Source organism: Balaenoptera physalus, assembly GCF_965194825.1.
Source record: "Balaenoptera physalus genome assembly, chromosome: 14".
Taxonomy (NCBI): domain Eukaryota; kingdom Metazoa; phylum Chordata; class Mammalia; order Artiodactyla; family Balaenopteridae; genus Balaenoptera; species Balaenoptera physalus.
In genome coordinates this window covers 54,093,787-54,118,741 of record NC_138893.1, presented here as the reverse complement: position 1 = coordinate 54,118,741, position 24,955 = coordinate 54,093,787, and the positions used below count along the sequence as shown (strand labels likewise).

Here is a 24,955-nt window from a genome sequence, read left to right as displayed (position 1 = left end):
ATATCAGCAGGTCTGGTTTCTGGAAAGGAAATCTAAGACCAGAGTCTGGCACTCCGCTAGATAATCCTTTAAGGAGGACCATAAATAATCCAATCACCTTCTCACATTATGCTGAGATCAGTCACTTTGGAGAGGAGATTTTGACTAAATGTGGGAGAGTGTTGAAGAGAAAGATCATTCTGGAAACTGGGGCATTTCTAAGTTGAGTAAAAAGAGGAGGACTCTACTAGGGTGTTTCCACAGTCAGAGTGCGTGACTTTGGACACGAAGGTGCTGAATCAGGGAGCTGCTGAGCAGTGAGCTGTCTGGAGATGGGAGGAAAAAGAGCTAGAAGGTTATCAAAAGGCAAATTCAGTTACTTCCCAATTTTACTTAGGACATGAGTAGCGGCAACTGAAATTGAGACACTGACAATTACCCTGAGTGCCCATAGCATAGATTGGCCATGCCTGTCTTCACTTCTTTGGTCTGCAATTAGCCAGGTGGGCAGTGACCACTTGGCATTTTGCCCAGGGACTTGAAGACCCATGTTTTATAGACATGATGAATGGAAAGCAATTGCTATGCTTTCTCACTCATACCCTCTTTAAAAAACATAAACACAAATATAAATAATAAATAAGTATATAGGGGTGTGCTATTAGAGCAACTACATATAAATACTAAAGAATTAAGTAGGTAGCAATAGTTAAACAAACACCTGTTTGTAATTAGCTCAGTTACTACCTGATCCTTAACTGTTTCTTCTTAGATTAAATTCCTTAATTTAAGAGGCAAAAGCCTACTCTCCAGGTGGATTTACAATTCTAGTGCCTGAAGCTTTAGGGTAACATGATGTTATTAACCCCTCTAGCCAGGTGTTTGTTTTTCCTTCTTGCTGGTTTGGGCAAGTACTCAAAAGATGGGGAAGAGTGGCTAGAGGGTCTGCAAAGGACATCTGATGCTTGAATCTCCTTTCCCACAACCAAACGCCTATTTCAAACCAATAAAACTGGCACATGGGAGTTCATCTTTGCAAGAGCTGCCTCCTCACCAAGGAAGCCCTCTTGTCTTCAATTTCCTCAAGGAAGAAATTGTCAAGGGAGAAGAGAAGCACCATTTTTCATTCCCTGCTCTAATTTGTACTGCCTTGGTCAACATTATGTGGTTAGTATGTGCTGACATGATATCTGGGTGGGGAGAGAGCTGTGTGACCCCATTCTTTTTTTTTCTTTTGCCCCTTTAATAGATGATTTTTAGCCACTATACCAACTGACACCAAGCCTTGCCTCTGGTCTCTAATCAAAACCTTAGCAGGGTTTTACATAAACTGAAATTTACATTCAACCGTCACCATAGCAACCATCACACAGAATTAAATACAACTTTTCCCCCCTCTGATACCATCTACTTTTTTTTAAGAGCTGTTTTTCTTTTCAGTTGCTAATCTGAGCTATTCAGAAGATAACCATTAAAAATCTATTTTGAAAAACTGCATTTAAACAGATTGTAACGAGGTTCTAAAAACAGGCATTTGAAGTGGTTTCTAGACACTTAGCACCATACACTTTCTCCCTCAGTTGGTGGCTGTACATTGCTGAAGTCTCAAGGATTCGCCTCTGCACTGGAAATTGTTAAAATCAAATCAAGCCTTCGCTCATAATTGTGACAACCATCCCTTGAAAGATGCCCCAAGATAATGACCCTGAGCTAGGGCAGAAAATTCTGCTAATTTCAAAATGGATTTGCATCATGTTTAAACAAAAATTTTTTTTAATAAAACAACATTTTGGTTTGACTATTCAATGTGAAATTGGCAAATCTCCAGAAATTTTCAGGATTCACCTGTTGACTGAAGAGGAGATATTCAATTGTGAATGTGGCTCAAGGCCATGTGGAAATATGCAAAGGTAATGGAATGTAAACTAGAGATAAAAGGATAAAATATCCCCACCCAAGAGGTCTACTTTTTTCTTATTCTAGAGTAAAATGCCACAAGAGCCCTGAGTATTTGCAGCTGTTGGAAATATATTTCAGATTTAGAAAAAGGTAAGAAAAGATACCTTTCTAAATTTTACTAAGACCAAAAAAAGATCTACTTATGACACTAACCCCAGTAACAAATTAATGTGCACCTATCTCATTACTCCATCTCATTCCCTTGCTACTTACAGCCCCAGAAATTGGCAATTCAGTTGTACTGAAAATTGAGACAACAAAATTAACTCATTTTTCATAAGCCAAATAATTTGATCTTGTTTATTTAAAGCCAAACTATAATGTGATACTCCAATCGTTCATCAAATATTTATTGAGCACTAGATGCTAACATATGCTGAGAGCTACATCTCACAAAGATGAGTGAGACTTCATCCAAGACTTCAAGAGCTTTACTTTTCTAATTCCATCATATGGCAGATGTTTTATACCAAAATGTCACAGAAATCTTAATGTATTTTCTCTGAATGAATACTAAAGGTTGTATCTGTATACAGAAGGTGATGCCCATCCCATGGCTGTGCCCATGACCGCAGTCTGGACAGCAGAAACTAGACCAATGGCTCACTTTTACTACTAAGACCTAGCAGACCTCACCAGAGGACATTCATTTTGAGATTTCTGAAAATGTTGTGACTTGCTCCCAGTGCAGCTCTGCCACACAGGAGATGTGGCTGAATTCTACCCTAAATGATAAAGAAGCCTCCCCCAAACACTTCTAACAGTCGGGCATTGCGGAAAGCAAGGCAGCTCATGAAGGTTCTCAGTCGTTCTTTTCCATTCAAGAGCATTGGCATAGCTGGTTAGGCAACATGAGCAGGAGGTGGGGCTATTTCCAAATAGTGGTCAAAATACCTTATATGCCTAAAAGTGAGAAATATTACATATTAAGTGAGATATGTGGGAAAAGTGCAAGACCAGGAATGGGATGCTGGTTTCATTCACATCAAGTGCCAGCTCCAGTGGATGGGGATGGATGTCTAGACCCCTGAGTGAGACCAATGCTGAGGTCAATACCAGACCAGTGAGAAAAGATGGCTTGATCTATTAAGTCTGATCTATGAGCAGGCAGGCTGCACTGTACAATATGTCCCATTGTATAAGACCATGGGAGGGGGACCCGGGCCGTGCTGGAGGAGGAATGAGGAGATGCATGCCACTGAGTTACCTAGGAAAGTGTAGGGAAATAATTAAAAAGAAGATCCCAATGCATTCAAAGACCAATGAACCTGTGTCAGCAATCTTAAGAAAAAAGTTGAGGCACAATTGGCAGAATTTAAGACAGAATGGGTACCTTCCAAATAGCTGGAAAAGGTAAGAGCCGGGCTTCCCTGGTGGCACAGTGGTTGAGAATCCGCCTGCCGATGCAGGGGACACGGGTTTGAGCCCTGGTCTGGGAAGATCCCACATGCCGCGGAGCAACTGGGCCCATGAGCTACAACTACTGAGCCTGCGCGTCTGGAGCCTGTGCTCCGCAACAAGAGAGGCCGCGTTAGTGAGAGGCCCGCGCACCGCAGTGAAGAGTGGCCCCCGCTTGCTGCAACTAGAGAAAGCCCTCGCACAGAAACGAAGACCCAGCACAGCCATAAACAAAAAAAAAAAATAAAAATAAAAAAAAAGGTAAGAGCCAACTGAACACATTCCATATTAGAAAAAAATGTACCAAGAAGGGTTAAAAAATGGAAAACCTAAATATGATCACAGGAATCAGAGACCAGAACATCTGAGATGACACCCTCTGACAGATATGCCATGTTGCCAATTAACCAGACAGGCTGAGGATAAAGTTCAAATCCTTTTCTAACAGTTGAAGAGCCTAACCAACATATGCATTGCAACCAACACAGGAGTTCCTGGCTTTTGTTTGTTTTTGCTTTTTTTAAAGGTAAGTAGGAAGATTGCAATATCCCCCAACACAGTCTCCTGGTAATGAAGCAGACGTGTGGCTTTTGTGGTCACAGGAAGCAAAGAATGTCATTTTGAGTATCTTAAGGCTGTAGACCTACTGCTTTTGAAAAATATAAATAAATAGATCCACAAAAGCCACAAAATTCAGCTTGTGAGTTATTTATGTCTTGATTTTTCTTCAGAGTTTCTTATGACTGGTGTCGAATCTAAAACGGTCCCAGCATGGTTTTCGGGTGGTCATTCAGTGGTTATCAAACTCAAGATGCACAAACCTATCACTGGTGTGAATTAAGCAAAGAGAGAGCACCCCCGAGTCTCCCCTTTCTGTTTAGGCCCCTGCAGGTGGGAGGAGCAGAGGCAGCCAGGTTGTGGTTTGGCAAGAAGGGATGCTGACCCTCCATACCTGCCTGCAGCCCCAGGGACCACTTCCAAAGCTGTACTGACAGCAAACTATGGGCCTCACACACCCAGCAATGGGAGTAACTGTATCTCTTCCTCACCCTTGTTGCAGAGGGAACTGTCATACCCGACATGCTTTCTGGGGATGAAAAGTTTATTGAGCGTTTGCTACGTGCCAGGCACTGAGCTAGATACTGGGACCATCCAGCTGGATTCATTTTGTTTTGCAGCTTTCTTTCTATCTTGGCTCATGGACAGCTGTCCTCTAATTGGTCTTCTTGCTTCAATCATAAAGGACCTCACAGTCTTTGGATCATAGAGATCTAAACATAATAGTAACTCCAGAGCAAAGAGAAAAGGTCAACAATAGGAGAAGGCCTAATATGTTCACCATGAAAAAGGACAGAAAAGCGACAAGAATGAGTCTCCAAAACTGGCTCTCTAAATCTCCATGTCTAAGGGAGGACACCTTAGAATCCAAGAGGAATCATTCAGGATACGTCACCAAAAAGTTAATAAACATGAAATTCATTTCCTCTGGGTAAGAAGGTTAACAAGAAGCTTCCAAGTTTGTTTTTTAAGAATTGACTTGCAGGCCTATAATGAAAAAAGAGAGGTTGGGAAGGTTTGTCTACATTTCTGATCTTTTGAGGCTGACCTCAAGAAGGACCAACACGCCCTAAGAGAGAATATAAAGCAGGATAGAGAATGGGGCTTAGGGTACAGGGAAGTGTGCCTGAGCAGCTGGGGTCTAGAGGCCCCACCTACGTACACATTAACCCCAAGAGCTCCATGTTTACCTGTTTAATACATTGGGGGTACACATAGGTTTTGTTCAGAGGACAAAAAGTTTCTGCTGCTAACAACAACAACAAAATCTAAGAAATACTCCAATAAAGTTGCAGAAGTCAGCAGGGGACAGATGGTAGAGAGCTTTGAACTGTCATATCAAGAAGTCTGGACTTTATCCTATGATCAATGGTTCCCCATTTGGGTTTTAGGAAAATCATTCTGGCAGGTTGGTGGAGGATGGGCTGGAGAGGTATGAGATGGAAACAAGAAGACCAACTGAAAGACAGCTGTCTATGAGCTCAGATAAAAAGCAAACTGCGCAATAAAATGTATACAATAATCTACTTTATAAAAAAAGTCCACATGTGTATAAATTCACACACAAAGAATCAATTAATTGAAAAAAATCAAGTTACAGAATAATATGTATACCATGATTCTATTTATAGAGAAAAAAATGTCTGTGTGTATTTTATATATTCATAAAGATGGTCTGGAAAGACACACCAAACTGTTTATGGGAGTTACCTCTAAGAGAATGAGGATTTGGGGAAGCAGACAAATATTTTCATTTTTTCCTCTACAGATTTCTGATGGTTAAAATTTTTTTATATAACAAACATGCATTACCTTTACAATTTTTGAGATTTCCAAAACTTAAAAAAAAGGATTACCATAAAGTAAAAAGATATAGTTTCTGTGACAAGAAATGATCAGGGCTTAAAACCAAACCAGTAGTCATGAGGATAGAAAGCGGGGAGAAAACCCAGCAGACAGATGCTGATCAAAGAGCAGATATGAGCCCAGGGGAAGGAGGTGGCTGTGGGGAAGTGAGGGGCGATGTGTTTCCATTTATCTTCTCAGTTACATTTGCCGATAGCCCTGTGAGGTGGGCATTTTCACCTCATTTTACAGATAACGAAATGGAGTCACGGAGTATTTTGCCCCTTAACCCAGAATTGGATACCAAAGCCAGGACTAGAACCCTGGCCCTCCTGACTCCACGTCTCAGACTTAACTGCCTTGGCCAACTGATTTCCTTCCTATCCAGGGCCCTCTTAACTGACTTTTCCGTGCTCAGGTTCTGATCCCATGAGGCAGTAGGGAATAAGGGAGCTAGTTCTGACAACACAGGCTGGGACATGGGGAGACTGCCAAGGCCGAGATGTGTTCCCATCCTCCCTGTTGGGTAGCAAGTCCCATGTGCTGAAACTGGCCTTGAACAGAGGAATGCCCACATGCCAGCTTAGCTCATGAGGATTCTTGAGAGCACAGCCTATGTTTTCTACAGAATCTCTAATGACTCTACAGCATCTATTACAGTACCAAGTCCTCACTAAATTCACTGAGTGGGTGTTTGATAAATACATATTAATGGGAGGGCAGCAGGATCACCTGAAGCAAATATGAAACTGCATTTGATTCCTTATTTAGATCATGAGTGTTCTGAAAGCATTTTTTTTTCTGAACAGTTCAGGATGTAGGCAGTCAATGCACATTTGTGACAGATAATGACTGTGACCCTACTGAGAGAGTAATTTAATCACTCTGTCGAAGCTGCTTTAGCTGCAAAGTAACTATAATATCTGCGCTCCAAGACTTCAGCCAAGCCGCCAACCAACCTTACAGCATTTACTAAGATCTCTGGGTGACCACACTGTGCTAGGCACAGTGGAGAATCCCATGGAATAATACATGGGCCCTATTCCTAAGGAATTTAAACTCTAGCTGGGGAACCCAACTGAAATTCAAGAAACGATTAGATAAATGAGTGTTACCTGTGGATGTCCTGCAAAAGAGTCCAAAGGAGTCCAGAGAGAGGAGAGACCATGCATACCACAATCTAAAGAAGACAGACGTGGGCAGTGGGGTAAAGGATAGTATCAGACAAAAACTAGGGCTTTCCCCAGCCTCTTAGGAGCATAATGGCATTTCATAATATCCATAAAAGCACCCATAGCTCTCAGGTTATTCACCCTCCATATGGAGCGGCTGCTTTGCCAGAACTATTTAATGCCTTGACCACCCTCGGTTATGTTTATGTGCAGATTTAGGAACAGATATCCCCACCCCACCCCCTGACATGCCATGGCACTTCCCCTGTTTATTCAATAGGCAACACTGGGTCTCTGCTCCTTCCAGGCAACCATCATTCCCCACCCACACCGGAGATGAGGCCTTGCACAAACACACCACCTGAGCTCTCCAGAGCACATACCACTGAGAGTAAAGGGGGGCTGGTGATAAGAATCAAAGGGCAAGAATAAGATGTCAGAGGAACTTAGCACTTGATGTTATCTCAATAAAATACATGAGCCTATGTAAACTGACTGTAATATTTCATCAGAAAATCTGTATGTAACATGGGTTCCATTTCTCATTTAAGTAGGGTCTATATACATTTAGCTCTACACCCAACTGACACTGGAGAAAAGGCTGCCTTAAAAACAAGGCCCTTTCCCTACTGCTGCTTTTCAGCTCAGGCCCATTATCACCTCTCCCCTAGGCCCATTATCACCTCTCCCCTAAAGGATACGAGAGCCTCCTGCTCAGGCTCCAGCCTCCAGCGCTGCCCACACAGCCACCAGACTGAACTTACTGAAAAGCAATCCTGATCACGTCAGACTTGACTTTCAGCCCTTCAAGGTCTCCCCACGGCCTTCAGAGCAAAGTTTAAGCTGTTCAGAGAATTATGAGGCTTTTCAGGATCTGGTCTCCCCTCCAGCTTTCCCTAGAAAGCTCTAGACCAGTGGTTCTCAAACTTTAATGCCCATCAGAATCATACTGGGTGCTTGTAAAAAAATGCGTATTCCCAGTCCATTCCACACAGACATACATTCTGGTTCCTTAGGTAAGAGGTAGGGCCCAGGAACATAAATATTTACCAAAAATGTGGGGTTCAAACATATGGGGAACATGAATATTTATAAAAATATGAGTTTCAAAATATTTGGTTCTGCATCAAAACCAAAAATATATGGTTCTCACACAGGTGTTCTGAAGATCACATTTTGAGAACACCTGAGAAAGACACTGTAAAAATGGAACTGGAAACAAACAGTTTTTGAGAAGCCATTGAATGTAGTGGTTAAGTCTAGGGGCTTGGGAGCAAAAATGAAGCTCCCACATGCCATTGGGAAAGTAACTTAATGTTTCTGTGTCTCATCTGTGAAATGGAGGTAATAATAGTATCTATATTATAGGTTAAGTTTCAATGAGATAATCATTGTAAAATGATCAGCACAGCAGTTAGCACTGTAAATGCTGTACAACTGGTGGAAGCTGTAGAGGAAAAGAGTGAAAAGCAACATCGCCCAGGTTTTTAATCTATGGTGTCTCTGGGTTGGAAGGAATTTGAGGGATTCCTTCTTCAGCATCGTTGGCAGATGTTTGGATAAACATCTTTATCCGGGGGTTTGAGGTGACCACATGCTCAATAGGGATCAGCAAGGTAGCACGACTGCTCTAGGATGCAGTCTTTAGTCTGAAGGCTTCTGATGATGATGGGGCTTCTGGCCACCACCTCCTGAGGCAGCCTGCTCCATTGCTTGGCCATTCCAGGTGTTGACATTCTTCCTTAAATCTAGTAGAATTCTGCTTTTCGGTTACCACTGCCCATGAATCCTAACCTGACCTTTGAAGCATCATCAAATAACACCATTCTTATTTCCACATACCAGTCCTTCAAATGTTTGAAGGTAATTTTCTTGCCTCTCCTTGATATTTTCTTCTTTAGGAAGACAATCAAGTGTAGTGGATGAAACTCTGAGTTCAGAATTCGAGGCCTGGCCTTCTGTCTCTACCCAGCTGGGTATCCTTGGGCAAGTCATTTGACAATACTGAGCCTCAGTTTCACTCTAGCCCCAATTCTATAATTCTATGATTAAACACCCCTTGGTTTGTTCTTCTATTCCTCAGGCACAGGCATGTTTCCAGATCCCTCATTGCGGCAACTGTCTTTTGCATTGCTTGACAAGGACAGACTATCAGACCCTCTTCGGGAAAATTCTGCATCCCTCCACTCTCACCAAGTGGCTTGAGTGGAAGCTGCCAAGTTTTTGGAAATCCCACTCCCCAGGCTATCAACATGGGCCAGTCATAGTTCTCCAATCCCCTTGGCCTACAGTTAGGCACCTGACCCAAGTTCAATTAGTTAGATCTTACCCTGGGATTTTTAAATTTTGGACCAGAGAGAACAAGTATCACTTCCTCTCTGGAGTTGGAACTGGAAGGAGTAAGAAGTGGCAGCTCCTACGGGCTGTAATACTCCTTCTTGGAAATGACTCATCAGAGAACGATGACAATTTGCGGACAGACATAGAAGGAGAGGTGGAGAGGTAACCCTGGAGTTCAAGTCCTTGATTCCACGTTATCTCTGAGGACCAACTACATTCCTATCTTTCCCATAGTTTAATTAATTTCTCTTTGGCCCAGGCTGGGGTTCTCTCCCTACAAACAAAAAAGTCCAGAGTAATACACTCACCTTTCTAAGCAGGCCCCCAAAAGAGAGAGCTCTGGCTTATGTGCCTCCCCATCCCTCCAACTTGTTGTGAATCTTATTTCAATACAACTGTTTTCTTGAAAAGTCAAATGCGAACTAAGGAATGTTATTTTGTGCTGGCATAAAACTGTGTCAGAAAACTGTACTCAATTCCTCTTCCATAAAAGCCAACAAGAGTTGATTCAGTCTTTGTGTGGCTTAAGACTTAGTATAGAGCTGAAATTATACTAAAACCTGTGTTAATATGATCAAATAAATTTGTTTTCTTAACTTTTAGAGTCACTTTTCAAAATAAAGTCCCAATAAAAAAATTTTTGTAATATTTACTGTGAAATTTTGGTCCCTGCTTAAGTGTATCCACTTTAACCTGACCTTTTCCTAGGATCAGTTGTCTTTGGATTACGAGGGCCTCCTAAACCTGCATGCTTGCCATTGTTCCAACTTTCATCCATTGCTCCTTGCCCTGTCCACCTCAGAAATACAGAAAAGTGCTGCTCCTCTGCTTTTCCATGTGAAAGGCCTTCAAAATTCCATAGACAGTTTCCACAGTTCCAGTGAAACTTCCTTATAACAGATTTATTTCCTTCAACTGTTTATCTGACAGAATTTGAAATTACCCCATTCACTACAATCAGTCATTTGACAACTTATTGAGGGCCTACTACGTGTGAAGCATTGTTCAAGGCACTGGGAATACAGTAGTGAACAAAATCTCCACTTTCCTGAGGCTTACATTCTATTCAGGGGACAATAAACAAAATAATTGAATGGATGGATGAGTGGATAGATGGATGAATGGATGGATGGATGGATGGATGGATGGATGGATGGATGGATATCTGTATGTGCTTCCCATTGACATAGAGAACACCTCTCAGGTAAACTGACCTATAAGGGTAGAGGAGGAGCCTCTTCTAGGACACCAATACTTCTGTTCATAAATCCTCAAGTGGCATTTACTTTTTTTGGAGGTGACAGTGCTCTGTTGACCATGCTTAGCTTGCCTTCAACTAAAACCACCAGATCTTACAAGTGCAACTCTTAAATATATATCCCTTCATCCTGCTCTTGTACAACTGCTCAATTATTTTCTTGAACCCTGAGCAGAATTTTATATTGATTCTTATTAATTTTCAACTTATCTTTAGCCTGTCCTTCCAACCAACTCACATTTAGGTGAACTAGAATGTGAAACTTCCAAATTGTGGGAACATAGTAATATATATACCTCAATATCACTGCCATATACAAACTTAAGGGAACAATCAAAATGTTCATTTTAAAATTAAGTAAAACTACGTAAAATTTTAGACAGTCCTAATCACTACTCTGAGAAAATGACAGTCCTGCCTGAAAGCCATGGTTAACTTGGACAATACGTTACCATTAGATAAACAGGTGCATAATACCTGCCATAACTACAAGCCATGCCTTTTCTTCTTTTTTCCAAGATGGATGCTCAGGAAACTCATTCTTTCCTTAATGGATGATAATAAGGAACTATCAAAGGGGCCCTCAGGAAATCACAGGTCCCCTTTATTATTCATAGGGAGCTCCCTGACTTCTGCTTCATAATGCTGGACACTCCTGGCATTAAGTAATTAACAGGACAACTGGCTGTTTAGTGGCCGTCTACCTCCAGGACACATAAACTCTGCAAGAGCAGGACTTGAGTATGACTTTTTCATCAGGTCTTCCCCGGGCCTTGCAGAGTGCCGCCCCCATGGCAGGCACTCCATAAGCTCAATAAATATTTGTTGAATATAAGCATAAATTAACACTCATCTCTGCCACTAACTGTGTAACACTGGGCAATTCCTCTACCCCTCTGAGTCCTACTTTGTTCATTTTAAACTACAGAGACTGCGCCAGATGATCCCAGAGTTTCCTTTTCTAATGTTAATATTCTATATTTCCATGTTGTTGACTCAATGGCTCCCTGTATCTCTTTTCCCATTAGAGACTCTAAAGCTAGCTTGTTTCCAGAGTATGGGCAAGTTTTAATCGCATGAACACACTGGACCATGGAAGGGATTGTTATTAAAAATAACATTTAGGCTGCCCAATTACTGTATGATTATTTCAGCATTACATTTTTCCTGAAAAACTTCTAACATGAAAATGCTTTATAATCACAGTTGGAGACCTTCTCTAGCAAGAAACCAAGGCTTTGGGAGATGATATTCAGAAAGTTTTAGAAAATGAAAAGGGGGATCTGTTTCAGAACAAGTAACAGGTTGACTCTGTAAGCAGATAGGTTAGAGGGTCCCTGGAAAGAGAAACAGAAATGACTTTCTTGATTTAAGAGAAGCCATTTTGGCCTAAGCCATTTTGTGATCTAAGCCTGGCCGCAATGCTTGCCCTTGAACAGGTCTCAGTAATTGATGATCTTTTTTTTTGGCCGGCTGCATGGCTTACAGGATCTTAGTTCCCCAACCAGGGGTTGAACCCGAGGCCACGGCAGTGAAAGTGGGACCACTGGACCGCCAGGGAATTCCCAGTAATCTACATCTTAAGGGAACAAACCAATGCAGAAACAGAGAGAAGGCAGTCAAACAATAGTGCAGTGATAAAGCAGAGTCCTAGTTCCTCCTCAAGGGATATACATAATAATATATATTTGAGTTCTACAGGAACTAAGGCCCCCGCCCAGGTGAAGGATGGAATGATGAAGTTGACTCTCCTGACTTCAATCAACTAAAGCTTGGACTCTGTCCACCTCTGCCCCAATTCTATGCTTAATTCTCCTCTGCTCTAGCCCCTTCATGAATATGCATATACCCTTAGCTTAAAACTTCCCCAATTTTGCTGTTCAGGAAGACACTGCTTTGGGAAAGCGCCCGGAGTTCTCCTTACTTGCTGCAAGTAATAATCAATCCTTCTCTCTATCTTTGGCTAGGTTGTGTCTTCTGGCTCAACACCCACCAAGGGGTGAACCCAGTTTTCTTTTCAGGTTACAACTCCACTTGGTATGCTAAATGCCATATCCTGCAACAGAAATGTTTTCCCACATTTTACACGCTCAAAAAAAAAAAAAAAAGAGTCAACAGCTAACGTTAATATTCTCCTATCTGCTAGTTTTGATGAATGTCTATCCCACTGCAAGCCTTAACAATAGCTACAGTCTCAAACATGAGCTACATACGTAAAAGAAAACTTATTTTCGTCCAATTTAAAAGTAGAGCATTTTCATTTCATCATCAGTCTTCCCTCTATTTCCTGTGTTATCAGATGTTAGACAGTGAGCCAACAATCTGTTGTGAGACTTGGCAGATAAAATATGCACATTCAACCAGTATTCTTTTAAATTAAAGGCTAGTGTGGGTCTAACCTTGTAAGAGTGATAAGGAAGATACACATATGCAGAAGATACAAACCCAGAAAAAAAACCTACCAAGGAATTCCCAAAACCACTAAGCCAATTCTAGAGGTCTCCTCTGATCATTTCAGATTTCTTCACTTTAATGCTCTCCTTCAAAAGGACACACCCAATTTAATTTCTGCTACTAACGATCCACATGCACCCCATGGAGTTAACCATTCACATTATTAACTAGCCTCTGTAATGGCATACCTGGCTCTTTTCTGGGATGGGTTGTCACATCTGGTACATTTTTAAGTATGAACAGAGCAAAAAAGATGCACTCGATAGACCCTGTCTTGCTCTGAATCAGTCAGTTTCTGTTTAGACACATCCTGACTATGTGACCACAAGACAAACCTGCTCCATGGTAACAGTTGATGATCCAAAAGGCACCAGCAGCACAGGCTCCCTAAGTATACTCATGGGAAGGATATCTTTTTCTCCAACTAGGACATTCAGAATGGGCTCAAGAGCAAGGAAAACGGACGACAATCCATGGTTGCACCCACCCATCCAGTCACCCATCCACCCACCATGTACTGGGCACAAGACACTGTCAGTAGAAACCAGTATTTTCTTTAAGAACATAAACACAGTGAAAATAAAGTAGTCTCCAAATGCTTTTTCCCCTACAGAAAAGGCAAGTTTATCAGTTATTGATTTTGTTCATTTTTCTGTGTCGTGGAAAACCAACTTACCACCGTTTACATCTACATTTTACCAAACTGGCTAAATTAGGAAGTTTTCTGCCCAGCCGTCTATATGACAAGGCTACCATGGTTTCAGTAACTTCTCCAATGAGCAGATAAAGAGTCATTTACAGCATAAATCATCTTATTTCCCCAGCCATCTCAGACACACTCTCAGTCATGTGAATGGCGGTGGAAACTAAATTGAAAAGCTGTCAAAACATCCTGCAAAAATAGGGAAATTAACAGACCCATTCTGTCATGCACATTTGCTCCCATTTCCCTTGCCCCCATTATCTTCCTATGAGCCCACATTCATATATCTACACGTAGACCATAACAAACAATATATATATATAAATGTTAAATACATGCATTCTTTCATTCCCACACAGATAATGGCATATTGTTATGTTCTCCTAAGACTGAACTTGGGCTAATGTCCATGAACAGAAAGCTATTATTATGTCATTTCAGGTTCTGTTTAAAATTCTGTTGCAAAGGATAACTTTTTTAGCTGAAATAATACACTATACCTTGATGGGATTTTGAAAAATATCAGATTGAGAACCAGCAATGAAATGTAAGATATTTAAAATCACACGTGGTTGGAATCATGGAATTTCATGGCTGCAAAGGTCTGAGATGTCAACTTGTCCTCCTCCCAGCATTTTAATGAAGATAAGAATAGGTCCAGGGTGGCCAGGTGACTTGCCCAAGGTAGCACAGCCCGTTAGTGTCAGAGTCTGTGAAATACACCCACATTCTCTTACTTCTTGTAATAAAGACTGTAGTAACCTAAGAAGACATCAATCTAAATTCCACAAGAGTCAAATTCCATTTGACAAGAGTAAGAATATGACTCAATGATAAGTAGCTGTTCCCTCTTTTCAGGCATAGCCCACACGGAGTGAGTGATGGTACAGACATTACAGCAATAACACAAAGCAACGTCACTTCCCCTTACCCAGAAAATCAATCTAATGAAGCTGAGAAAAAGGCCAAGGAGTTTGTACAAAGGAACTTAACCCGAAGCTCAAACTACTTGGATGAGCTGGTGTAAGCCCAACTCCTCCCTCTAGATCCATAAAATCCCCATGACCCCATCAGTTTTCTCTTCTAAAATCCCTGAGAACAAAAATTAACATCGTAGAAAAATTAAAACACTGGAGAAATGTCTAAAACAAAAAGTTCAAAATGTCCACCATCCACCCAAAGTCAACCACTATCAACAATTTCTTGTGTATCCTTCCAGGAAAAGAATTCATAAACCAGTATAAAATATATATATATACACATATACACCAGCATAAATATAAATAAATATATGTAAATGCTGCTATATACATACTTTTAAAACCCTGTTGTTAATCAAAGCTGATTTTGTCTTACCTGACACTATTTCTGGAGCCTGGGAACACAGCTAAACAGCTGACAAAATATAGAAAGAGACAAAGAAAGGGGAGGAATGAGGAATAAAAGCAAGAAAGAGGAGATCAGTGAGGAAAGGAAAGAAAAAGATGAAGAGGTATTCCCTACAGACCAGCACCTGGCAGATACTCATTCAATACTTTCTGAATGACTGAGTGAATAAATGAATAAAAAACCAGGACAGGCATTTTTTAAAACACATATGACATTTAATGTATTAAACTTTTAACAGATATGGCCCCAATTCTCTGAGAAGTAAGCATCCTTCTTAATCTATACCGTCCAATGTTGTAGCCACTGGCCACACGTGGCTATTGAACATTTAAAATGTGTGCTCTATGTGTAAAATACACACCAGATTTCAAAGACTTAGCATGAGGAAAAGGATATAAAATATTTCATTAATAATTTTACATTGATTATATGTTAAAATTTTAGATATATTGGGTTAAGTAAACCAGATTATTAATTCACCTGTTTCTTTTTATTTTATTTTATTTTATTTACTGCAGCTACTAGAAAACTTTAAATTTCACATGTGGCTCACATTATACATTTTTTGGATAGTGCTGGTCTAGAACATAGATACTATTATAGCAGTGACTAAATCTGTCCTCCCTGCTCTATTGCAGCACCCAGCACAGGGCCTTGAGAATGGAAGGCTCACTGTGATATCTAGATAAGGCAATAGCAGGTCTTGAACAACAAGGCAAGAGGCCCTTCCCCCAGTCCCATCTCTAATGGAAAAGCAGCTGTGTGAACCTGCCAGGCCTTGTTTTCCTCATCTTTAAAATGGTGATGATAATAATAATGTCTGCGTTATAGGAAAATAGCATGGACCAAATGAGATAATGTTTACAAAAGGGCTTTGAAGGGGTAAAACAGATGTCAGGTCGCTCCTAAGTTCTAGTATCCTCCTCTAGCATAGTCCCAGAAGTGAGATGCAAAAACTACAGAAACAGCAGGGTAAGAAACTAACTGATAAAATTCCTATATCTGATATTTCCATGCCAGCTTGTGTTAGAAAGTTTAGACAAAAACAGGTGCAAACTTGAGATTCTCACACTAGTGGAAACTTCAACATTCATCACTCCCTTTTCACCGCATCTCACCAACCACAGCTGACAAGGTGACTTGCAGATATTTTCCTTGAGGCACCACAGAAAGTCTAACAACTGGACGCAGAAGGCTGCCTCTGGGTGGCTGATGAGGTTCACAGCTATGTGAACAACCTGGGTTCACAGCTTTGTGGGAGATTCATAATCCTAGGGGGACTCTGAGGCCTCAGGGGAAAAGTTCCGTGGGCACAAACATCTATCATGGGCATTAGTCCTCGTTAAGTGTTTCAGGTGCAGCTAGGAGAAAGTATCTTGTTCTACAAGGCGGTCAGGGTACCTGGCAAGGGATATCCAAAGGACCCTTGGACATGCTGTAGCTTTTAGTGACACTGGGACAGATTTTACCATCCCAGCTGGGCATCTTCTTCTCCAAATCAAAGATTATTTCAAAAGGAAGACTGTATGAAGAAAGCATTCTTCTGCAAGGGGCATTTAAGGAGGAGCCTTACGTGTGGACTAACCCACAGCGGAGAGATAGCAGACCCGACAACCCAAGGCCACGAGGCAGGATGACAGCAGAACAAAAATAGTCAATTTCAAGAGGCCCAAGGTCAGATTCTCCCCTCAGTCTCTGCAAGACACCACAGAAGCCCAGAAGCCATCAATGACTTACCACCGGCGAGGCCGCCACACCAAGGAGAGCAAGGAGGGCACGGTGACTTCCCCTTTGCTGGGAAGGTCTGTCACTCTTCCCCTCTAAGAGCTGCTGCCTGTGACGTGGAAGTGAGCTGTGACATGGCCAAGCCCTGAGCCCCTGGGAACACTGCCCCGTGACCTGCCCTGTGACAGCCCACAAGGTCTGAGTTGTTGTCAGCTCCTCTAACTGGAAAACCAAGGGACAGGGCAGCAGGCATGGAGCAGAGCTTCCAGAACATGGCTGCAGAGCATAAACCACAATGGAGGCTTTTTGAAATTCATATTCCCCAAACCAGCCGCCAAGATTCTGGTTCAGTACGTCTAGGGTGGGGCTGAGGCACCTGCATTTTAAACAAAGTGCAGGGGCAATGCCAATGCCCAGTCTGACTTGGGAACCTGTGGTCTAGAGAACTCAGGGAAGCTTCATTGTCCTTAATCCTTTCTCTTTCACAGGCTTTCTTCATGCTTCTTGTCCCCACGTGGAAGAGGAGGGTGTGGGAAAGAGGCTTAGATGTAAGCAAGGCAAAGCAGAGGAGTCTGAAGGCCCTACGTTCCAATGTGAGCTATTCCCAGTCCTCCTGCAAGTCATTTAAACTTTCTGAACCTCAGTTTTCTCATCTGTGAAGTGGGGGGTAAAACCATCTACCCAACTCAGGGTTGTGGGGGGAATAAACATCCATGAAGTGCCCGGTGCATGACACCATGGTAACTGTCAGAGCATTCACCTTAGTATTAGCTCTTTCCATTAGGGGAAGGAGGGGTGCAGGGCAGTTTCCCATATGAGTATCTTTGCAAGAGAAAATGTAAATGTAAATAACTGACTTAGGCATAAAGGGAAAGAAAAATAAGTAAATAAACTGCAACAACAAAAAAACCACAGTAAGGGGCCATGAATTCAGGTTACATGGGGAGGGTGGGGAGATGCACAGAGCAGGCATGCAACACCGTCTCTGGGAGCTCTACAGAGGTTGGCTGGGAGGAAATCAACAGAGATTCACAAAGATTTAGGCACAGAGCTGTGTGAAGATTTACTGCAACATTATTTTTTTTAATTGGAAATAGCCTACAGGCATTTTTTCATTTTCTTTTTTTTAACATTATGATAAACATGTATTACAGTTGACCTTTGAACAAAATGGGTTTAACTGCGCCGACAAGCTATACGCAGATTTTTTTCAGTAAAAACGATCAAGTACATGATCCGCAGTTGGCTGAATCTGCGAATGCAGAACCGCGGATACCGAGGGCCTGTGTGGGACTTGAGCATCCATAGATTTTGGTGTTCTACTTGGGTCCTGGCACCAATCCCCTGCCAATACCGAGGGATGACTCGAAGATTTTTGCCTGCACAGGTGGGGGCCGGGGAGTCGGCGCCCCTAACCCACACGTGGTTCAAGGGTCAACAGTACTTTATTTCAGAAAAAAATGTTCCTTTTTAAATCTGGATGAAGATTTTGGAATCCATTTGACCAGCTAAAAGCACCTGTATCCCAACTGTTTTCCTTTTAAACTCCAGTTTAACATTCAGATTAGAACATTAATATCAAGAAAGGAAGGCCTCTAAATTTTCCCCATGTAAACAAAAGGCAAAATACATTATAATTGTGGGTACCATCAACACTTCTGAAGCACAAAGGGCATGAGGCAGGATTGGGGGTGCGTAAAGAGAAAACACGTATAAAGAAGCAGACAAGATCTCCAATGTAATCCCGAAAAATACTAGAAGAATTGGGTTCACTGCTTCCCTTCGCCCTCAACACAACAAACATACACACACACATGCGTGGACACACAAAATTATGAGAACTTTTGAAATAAAACTCAATGTTACCCACCAAGTCCTCTCCCACACAGACTAACAGAATCTATTTTTATATTCCAGTGAGATTTGCAGCAAAGAATAGAGCACCAATAAAAAGAGGAAATAATTTCTGTGCTGTACCTGGGTTTTTCTCACTTCCTTATTTTAAAATAATCACCTAACAAGTCCAAAAAATTCAGAACAATAGTACAGTCTTATATGCACTGGGTATATATCCCTGCAGACATTTTGGAACTAAACTGAACCACTTAAAAGATTCTGGGTAATTTGCCATCTATTTAGAAAACTAATAATGATATATTACAGTGCTGGGGGGCTGGAAGAAACCTTCCAAATCATCTGGTCCAACCCCATCATTTTACAGATGAAGATCCTGGGAAATAAACTGGCTGCTCCAACACACTGAAGACTCTAATTAAAACATCTACTCAATTTTAAGGTGGCCGACAACTTTGGAGAAAGGGGATGGGAAATAAAATAAAACCTCCAAAACATTTTTTAGTGGCATAGTAATTATGATCAACGGTCCTATTAAATGAAGAAGCAGTGAGGATCGTGACGGAAGTATACCCCCACTCCAATGTCAGGACCACTTACATCTGGAAAACTGAGAGGTTTAAAGCTGTCAGAGTGAACACATTGAATCTATGGGATGGGGACCAGGAAGAAAACTCAGGATCCCTACCCTGAAGCCTACTGGTCTAAGCATCAAACGCTGGTCTAATTTTATACCTAAACACTGGTCCAGGAGTCACCCTTATGTGATGGTGCCTTCATTTCCAGAAAAAGTAGAGATTTGAGAAAACGGTCCAGGTATAACAGAGATACATGACAATTGACGTGACAAAGGAAGGGTGGCTTAGACCTTAGCTCAGTTTTCAGTGGACCCCTGACCAGCAGCATCAGTATCACCTGGTTGCTTGTTAGAAATGCAGAATCTTGGGTCCTAACCAGACCTAAGGAGGCAGAATCTGCATATTGACAAGAATCCCAGGTCCTCCTGCCCACATTAAAGTTTGATAAGTATTGATACTTATTTAGATAACAGAGCAGCAAGAGAAAGTGTAATTAACTGCCTGTAACCACATTCAATCCAAGTTTCTGGAATAATTACCTCCATCACCAGCTCTACTTTCTAAAGCTTTTGATCTTCAAGCCTTATTTTAAATTTTAAATGGTCTAAAATTTAGCCTAAATTTTAAATGGTCTCAATGAATATCTTATTAAATAGTAATATTTGTTGACAAAAATTCAATTAATTATCAAGTTAAGAAGACAAAAAGGGAATTTTATCTGAGCCATACTACTGAGGATTATATCCCAGGAAGCAGATTCTCAGAAAACTCTGAGAACTGTTCTGCCTGTTATAAGTTGAAGGCACAGTCATATACATTTCTGAAACAAAGGATCATACATCAAAATGACATACTGATATTTTACATAAAGTTCACCAAGGATAAATGGTCCAGGTAGGCACATACAAAGCAAGCAGCAAGTCACCATGACCCCCTACAGGGCTGGGAAAGAACACTATTCTTTTAAGAAGTTACACTGCTAGTGTCAGAAGAAAGAAAAAAAATTGATCTTTATGGTTGAGCAAGCACTCCCATCTTTGAGGAGCTCTGGTTAATGTGTAATGCAGATGCACACTGCACATTAGGGAGGCAGGGATGAGGTCCAAACAAACACAAAGAGAGAATTTTATGTTTAATTTTTTCTTATCCTGCCTTAAAATATAAATTTTATTTCATCATGTTTTCTCACAAACTATCTTAAAATTAAGAAAAAAAAATATAAATATTCTGGGCACTTTACTATTTTCAAGGGTTACATAGATTATGAATTGAAGTCTTTTTTCCTGCTATTGTCTGCTGGAGTCATAGTAGAAACATGACCAATATTTCTTCAGTTGGGAGTTAGAAACCCCAGGGAGATCTGGTGAAGGAGGAAGACTGAATTCAGAATAGAAATGTTTTCCTAGCAGAAAAAAGAGAAGCTTCAGGTAAGGGAATTTTATGATCAAAAGGTTGTGAAGGTCACATGGTCCAACCATGGTTCCAAAGCTGAATTCCTTTTACACCACACATGCAGTCTCTGCTTGCACACTCCCAGTGATGTGGAACTCATCACCTCCAAAGGCTACCCATCCTATCTTTGCATGCTCTAATTGTTAGAAAGATGCCTGAAATTTGTCTCCCTGTAGCTTTCGATAGCCCCGCAATCAGTAACTCCACAATTACTGTCCCTACCATTAGCTCATTCCCATTATCAATTTTCCATTACATTTCCCAGTGGAATTCTTTTTAACAGAGAAAGTCAAAGAAACAAGTTTCATGTATTTATTTCTCATAGGACTGGAGCAGCTTGTATAGTGGGGTGTATGAAAATTTTATTTTTTGCTTTTATTTTGTAGTGTCTTAGGAAAACCTCATGTGTACAAGAGGGATATTAAAATGAATAATCGCAAGTTGTAGAGACTGTAACCAAGGACATAAGCATACCAGAAGCCTAGTGTAGGGATAATACTGTCCTTAAACACTGTTTTAGCCCTAAACTTCCTGGGAGTCAAAGCAGGTACGAAATAGGGCAAGAAGGTGGTGCTTCAAAAATGTTTGAGACTCTCTGGCCTAGGGGACACTAGGTTATCAGCCATGGAAAGTGTCTTAGATCAAGTCTAATCCCACCTCTTACAGAGAAGGAAACTGAAATTCAAAGAGGCTACATAAATTGCCTAATATTGGGCACCTAGTAAGCAGCAGAGCCAGGCAATAGAGTGTCGCTACTCATTTTTGCTACAACGCCAGACTTTGAGTCTTGGGTTTGTTAAGAAAGCTTGTTCAGCACAAAAATCAGAGATATAGCACCACATTACTGGGCCAACAGGACACTGCCAAAGCAAACCCAAGCCATCCTGGCACACACAGAGACCTCTAATCCCCAAATTCGCAAGTCTAATACCAGGTAAGAAAATGATATTGGAGGCATAAGCCATCCTTCCTCCTACTCTTTTTCCTATAATTCCACTTGTCCCTACATATCCATTGATTCTGAACTACAGAGATTTTCCACTAAGCAGCTTATTTTAATCTCCCATGAAAATAATCTCTTTCTGATGAGAGGTTATTTGCTCTCAAAACAGAAACACCACTGTGAAACACTTCATTCCTTCCGGAACACTTGAAGCTAAAGGCTCATAGCACACTGAGCCAGAGTCATTAGTGAAGAGTAAAATATTATAAGCGACCAACTTACCTAGGCATCTGAACATTGGACTCATCCAAACGATATTCAAAGAATTCCTTTTACCATCTATTTTTAAAAATAATACCACTGTAGTATTTTAAAGAACAATCTGGTAGCGCACACGGCATGAGATGCCGGTACAGTGACAATACATCCATGGTACTCTGAATGACTGGCAGGTGGGTCACAGCAGCCTGCCCACCAGATCATAAGCTCATCCTAAGCAGTGACAGAAGCTCATCCTCAGAAACAACTAGTTGCATCTCGCGTCTCTGTAAGTTTCAGCAGACCCCTCAAGGCAATGAAGGGCAATCAATCATGCAAATATGAATTATGTGCTTTTTCTATCCTCGTGTCCTTCCGAAGTAAAGATAAGCAAACCCTGGAAAAATTACTAATACAGGTCCCAGGTATTTCAGGTGAGACATCTTCCATGCTCACACTAGTCATTTATATTACAAAATGACCTGGGATGCTACTATGTTAGGTGACCTGGTCATATTTATTGGTTTAGAGCAGGCCATTCCTGGCATAAAAGCATCTAGGGAGCTAAGAATTTGTAAATTCTTGATTCAGTTCATTAAATGAGACAGGGGCAGATGAACCAAATTAATACCCAAGTCAAACGAGGGATAACTGAGCATAGTTACATTGCCCCATAATTTTCCAGGCTTCTTTGCTGGTATCAGGTATATAAGAGCTCAAAGGCAAGAGAATAGAAGATAAACACATAGCCTGCTCATAGCCCACAGTGAGGCAAAAATAGAAAACAAGAAGAGGAAGAAAAGCTATGACACGCATCCATCCCAGAGCACATCTTCCGTTACTGCTAATCAGAGCATATGTCACACTTCCTGGGGCCACTGAAGTCATTAGCCCCGCCAGAGAGGATCGGAATTTTCCCACTTTAAAAGGAGAAACAGGGCAAAAGACAGAAACTAGGCTGGCAGGAAATAGAGAAGGGAGGTATTTCTCTATAAACATGTTATCCAAAAGCGACATCTCTTCAACCAAAATCTTCAGGTGACCTGATGATAAAATGGAAATGGCTTGCAAGCAGGAAGGTTGGCAGTTGTATTCCTCACACCCTACCAGACTAAGTCTCAGCCTCCCACCCACACTGCCCTCTAGGCTGGAACCTGTGTCCAATGTCTCCCAAGGTGTAGAAAATTCTAGAAAGAGGGCTTGCTTATCCTAGCACAGAACCCATGGGAAAGTGTCATCTTTCTTTCCTGCGGTCAAGGAGACCTACTCTATCCTTATCCCATCCCAGAAGTAGGCTGCTCTAAACCAGTAAGTATGACTGGGGCTCTTAGCATAGTGAGGTCCAGGTTCAGCTTGTAATAGGAATGACTAGTGTTAACGCGACAATGTCTCACCTGAAATGTCTAGGACTTGGATGGGTCTTTCTTTCCAGGGCTTGCATATCTGTACTTCAGGAGAGACCCTTACCTTCAGAAATGGCCTTCCTCACAGCTGCCACGTAAGTCTCAGGTTCATCGTCACAGGTGAGCTCCTGCCAGTGTGCCCAGTCTGGAAAGAAGTCCAGAAACTCCTCGCTGTCCTGCACCCCGCAGAGCAGGCGCACCACGCGGTGCGGAGGATGGAAGGCTCTCTGCAGCAGGGGCAGCAGGGCCGGCTGGCAGAAGCACTGCACCAGCTCCGCAGACAGCAGCACCACGATGCAGCGTGTGCGGAGAAAGAAGCTCAGGTCCTCGGCTGAGAAGGAGGTCTTGGGGCCCAGCCTATAAGTCAGCATCTTCTGGTTATGGACCTGCCGACTGGACAGGAAAAGGTCCTGGAGGTACTGGCACCATTCCTCAGCATCCGAGCTGTAAACGATGAGGATGTCGCATCCTACAAGCATCCCTGAGCAAGAAGGAGGCACAGAAGCATGTTAACACGCCTGCTCCTACTAGGGCTTCCCGTGACCTGCAAGATATACCATCCAGACGAGGAGCCTGGCACCCACAATCTTTCACCGTCTGCCTCCAGCCTACCTGTCTAACTTCTTTCTCACTTGCAGTCTGTGTTCCAACCATTCCAGACTCCCTGCTTTTGCCCAAACATACCATGCCATTTCAGATCTTTGCATAAGCTATTGCTTCTGCTGGCATGCTCTTCTCCACATAGCTGATGCAGTATAGGATGATGATGATGAAGATGATGATAGCAACTGCAAGCACTTATATAGAGCTTACTATGTTCCAGACACTCGTCCAACCTTATTGCCTCGCAAACTCATTTTATCATCACAGCAACTTTCTAAGGTAGGTACTACTATTAGCCTGATTTTGAAGATGAGAAAACTGAGCTATGGCAAGTTAAGTAATTTACTCAAGAGCCCCAGTGGCAGAGTCAGAATTTGAACTCAGGCAGTTTGATCCCAGAACCTAGCTCTTTCCCAAATACAGTGGTTACAAGCACAGGTCTGGAATCAGGCAGCCAGACTTAGCATCTTGGCTCTCTGAAGTATTAGCTGTGCAACCTTGGGCAAGTTGCTTAGATTTTCTAAACCTCATTTATTCATCTGTAAATGGAAATATAAAGGCAATATTTATCAGTGTTTTGTGAAAATTAAGTTAGATATTTCATGTAAGGTGCTAAGCATAGTGCTTGATGTGTAGTAAACCCTCAATGATTGGTAGCTGGTGTCATTATCCTCACATTAATATAAACAATGTGTTAATGTAAAAGTAACCATGGTTGAATTAACATGTTGACTTACACAATACCATTTATAAGGTGTTTCTCGCCATACATGGTCTGTCACATAGGCTTTCTTCTTCCTCTAATAAAGCACAAATGCCAGAAACAGAGTCCAAAGCCTCAGAGAAGTGCTGAATTAAAAAGGTCTTTTGGGGATCACTTGGCCCAAACTCCTCATTTACAGATAAAAGAAATACTTCATCTGGGAAGATAAAGGAATTTGCTTAAATTCACACTCAGCAAATTAGTTCAGAGCCAGGACTGAAACTCAGGTTGTCCCCTGGTTCCCTATCCAGTCCTCTTGCCAATCTAGCTGCTGCCTCCCATCAGGAATTCTGTCAAGAATCTTATGAGCCATAACTCTTA

At 41.7% G+C, this 24,955-nt stretch overlaps 1 protein-coding gene across 2 annotated transcripts in view; it reads right to left on the bottom strand.

Annotated features, from left to right (window-relative positions):
• PIK3AP1 (phosphoinositide-3-kinase adaptor protein 1) overlaps positions 1-24,955 on the bottom strand; it is a 177,911-nt gene that overhangs the window by 83,433 nt on the left and 69,523 nt on the right. For both annotated transcript variants that reach the window (XM_082423662.1, XM_082423663.1), the window contains exon 2: positions 23,333-23,749. In XM_082423662.1, the coding sequence (XP_082279788.1) occupies positions 23,333-23,749 (417 nt within the window). The remainder of the gene's footprint in view (positions 1-23,332; positions 23,750-24,955) is intronic.